Below are 2,759 nucleotides of genomic sequence, written 5' to 3'. Positions count from 1 at the left end.
CCTGGATGGTCTTTATGACAGAAATGCCTCCTGGATGGTCTGTGTGTGTCATCTTCCTCTTCAGAGGAAGGAAACGAGATCTGATCCTTTGCTCTGGGACTTCTGAAGTCAATTTGTCGCTTTCTGTTGAATTATTTCACATTCAGACAGGCCAGTTGAGGAAACACTGTCTGGATGCAGCCCAGGCAGGTCCTCTGCGTGGTTGTTTTTATTTTCCTTGCTGAATGTTAATGTCTGGGTTGCAAACTCGGGTTTATTTACAGCTCAATCTTTTCATTTCATTCCGTGTGGGTATCCAGGCAGCAGAAATAGCTGCATCCACAGGGCAAAGAGCACAGGGAGGGTGAGTCAAGAGGAGGGACTGACATCCAGGACTTCGGGCTGCCTGCACTTAGCTCCCATTTTGCTGCCAATTTAACCAACTGACTTATCTTTTAAGTTGCCTTAATGCCATCCATTAAAAGGAAATTAAAATGAGTTCACCATCTGCCTGACAGCACGAGGTTTGCAGAGCTCAGGAAAAACGAGGGAAGACTTGTCAAACAGCAGGGAGAGTGGAAGGAACGGGAGTCCCAAGGAACTCTGTGATTTTAGGATGTTAATCCCAGCCAGAGCAGCGTGTTTTGCTGCTGGAGGGGGGGAAGGAAGCAGCTTTCCATCTGGACTTTGAGGCTGGTAATCCTGATCCGAGCTGCAGTTTGCTCACTGGGTAATGGTGCTGATGAGATTAGAGCTGGGGCTCAGCAGAGCAGCTCGCTGTGCCCTTCCCTGTGCCACATCCCCCCTGGGATCCCAGGAACAGGTGGCTGTTTCTTGGGAAGAGCCCACACTTTGGGAGATGCTGCAGTGTGGGAGGCACACACGGCTCTTCCTTGGCTGCGGATGCAGCGGGAGCAGAGGATCCTGCGGTCGGGCGTTCTGCACCGCTCACAATTAAAGCTGTTCATTACTCTCATGATGGGGGTGACTGCCGTGGAGTTTCAGCTTCTCTGGACTCTTTTTTGGTGTATCTGGAAGCCGTGCAGTGGCTGCTGGCTGGTTTTATGCTCGGTCTGTCCCCCTGGCTCAGCTGTGGACAGAGGAGGAAACCGCTTCTCTTCCTCTCCCCTGCAAGCAGGCAGCAGAGGGGTGGAAAACCGCCTTGTTTGTCTTGTGACATCAGTGCTGGGCTCGTGACTAACGCTGGATCTGCCCCACATCCTCTGGAGACGGGGTGAAAACCCTGTGCTTTGAAGCAGGGCTGAGAGGGCTTGTGAACAAAAGCAAAACTCGAGTGAGAACTTGAGGTTTCCTCTCCGAGGGGATCCGCTGTCAGCTCAGCTCAGCAAACCCTGCCTTCCTCCTCCAGCCTTCCAGGGAATGTTTTGGGAAGGATCCCCTTCCTCCAGGCAGGGTTCAGGAACCACTTGAGAAGGAAGCTGTGTCCAGGCCACCATGGTGATTCATGCTGGAAAATCTTTTGATGATTGGTGATAAGATAAAAACGCCACTGGTGATTTTGCTGCTCCCTCCCTGCATTCCCTGCTCATTACTGCGCTGGGAGCGTGACCTGTCTTGTTGCTTGGTGCAAAGCAGTAATTAATGGAAAGTTTCTGTGACTTTTAAGACTTTTTCCAGATGAGTTGCAGCGAATGCTTTGTGTGCCTGAGTCTCTTTCCTGTGCAGAGGAGGTTCTGCAGAGCTGCAGAGGAGGAACAGGGCCGTGTTGTTGCAGAAGCAGCTCCGCCGCCTCAGCTCGTGCAGCTGCTCCCCTTGGCGTGTGCCAGGGTGGCTCAGGCTCCGTGCTGGAGTGATGCTGGCCTTGCAGATGCTCCTGGGAGCAGTTCAGGACTCCAGGAGGTCCTCCCAGATGCATTTGGAGGATCAAACCCAGTAGTTTTCACCTGGAGCCTGTGAGCTCCCAGCAAAGCAGTTGAGCTGTGTGGTCACAGCTGGGACTTTGGCCAGGAGCTGACTGCAGTGAGAACCTGGGCAGAGCTTTGTGTCACTACGAGGTTAGAAGGTGGAAGTTTTATGTCCTTACACATGTAAGGAGTCCTTAAAATGGAATAGAAGCTATTTAGGAGCGAGTGTGGCAACAGCAAGAGGCTGTTGTGTAACCCAGCTGCCTTTGCTGATGTGAGGGTACTTTGCTGGCCATCCTCAGGGTGCAGAGCTGGGCAGGAATGATTCCCCTGGAACTGGTAGAGCTTGTACCAGCCAGCCATAAACCCTGTGTGGCATCTGAGGACGGAGGTAATTGTCTCCTGTGTCTGCAGGTTGTGGACAGCAGCAGACATGGAGAGGCTGGTGGAGCGGTTGGAGAAGGCTGTGGAGCGCCTGGAGAGCGTGTGCCAAGGCTCTGGCATGTGTGGAGATTCCTCTGCCAAAGGTAAAGCCCAAAGCAGCTCCCTGTGCAGGGCTGGGAGCTCCTGTGCAGCTCCTGTGCAGCTCCTGTGCAGCTCCTGTGCAGCTCCTGTTTTTATCCTGGGGGCTGCACTTGCTGCCCTGCAGGATAAAAGCTCTGTGCCTGCAGCACTTGCTCAGCTCCCAGCTGAGCCTCCTGCGGGTGGGAGGTGCAGCCCGGGGCTGTGGCAGCCTGTGGGGTGCTCCTGGTGATCCCTGTGCTCGGGTTTCCCCCACAGGAGTGGCTCAGTACGTGCAGGCTTTCGATGCCCTTCTGGCCGGGCCAGTGGCCGAGTACACCAAGATCAGCAAAGACGTCGGTGGGGATGTGCAGAAACACGTAAGGATTCCTTCTGTCCCTCTGCTGTCCCTCT

The 2,759-nt window shown here is 54.0% G+C and overlaps 1 protein-coding gene across 2 annotated transcripts in view; it reads left to right on the top strand.

Moving 5' to 3' along the window:
• The window catches only part of CAP1 (cyclase associated actin cytoskeleton regulatory protein 1), a 15,134-nt gene that overhangs the window by 3,294 nt on the left and 9,081 nt on the right, over positions 1–2,759 (top strand). The window contains exons 2-3 of one of the 2 annotated variants that reach the window (XM_015649242.3): positions 2,259–2,371; positions 2,625–2,725. In XM_015649242.3, coding sequence (XP_015504728.1) covers positions 2,278–2,371; positions 2,625–2,725 — 195 coding nt within the window. In that variant the 5' untranslated portion in view covers positions 2,259–2,277. Of the gene's footprint in view, positions 1–2,257; positions 2,372–2,624; positions 2,726–2,759 lie in introns of both variants that reach the window. The other variant, XM_033519583.1, reaches the window with a different exon arrangement.

Source organism: Parus major, chromosome 23 (genome assembly GCF_001522545.3).
Source record: "Parus major isolate Abel chromosome 23, Parus_major1.1, whole genome shotgun sequence".
In the NCBI taxonomy this organism is placed as follows: domain Eukaryota; kingdom Metazoa; phylum Chordata; class Aves; order Passeriformes; family Paridae; genus Parus; species Parus major.
This window is presented reverse-complemented; position numbering and strand designations above follow the sequence as displayed.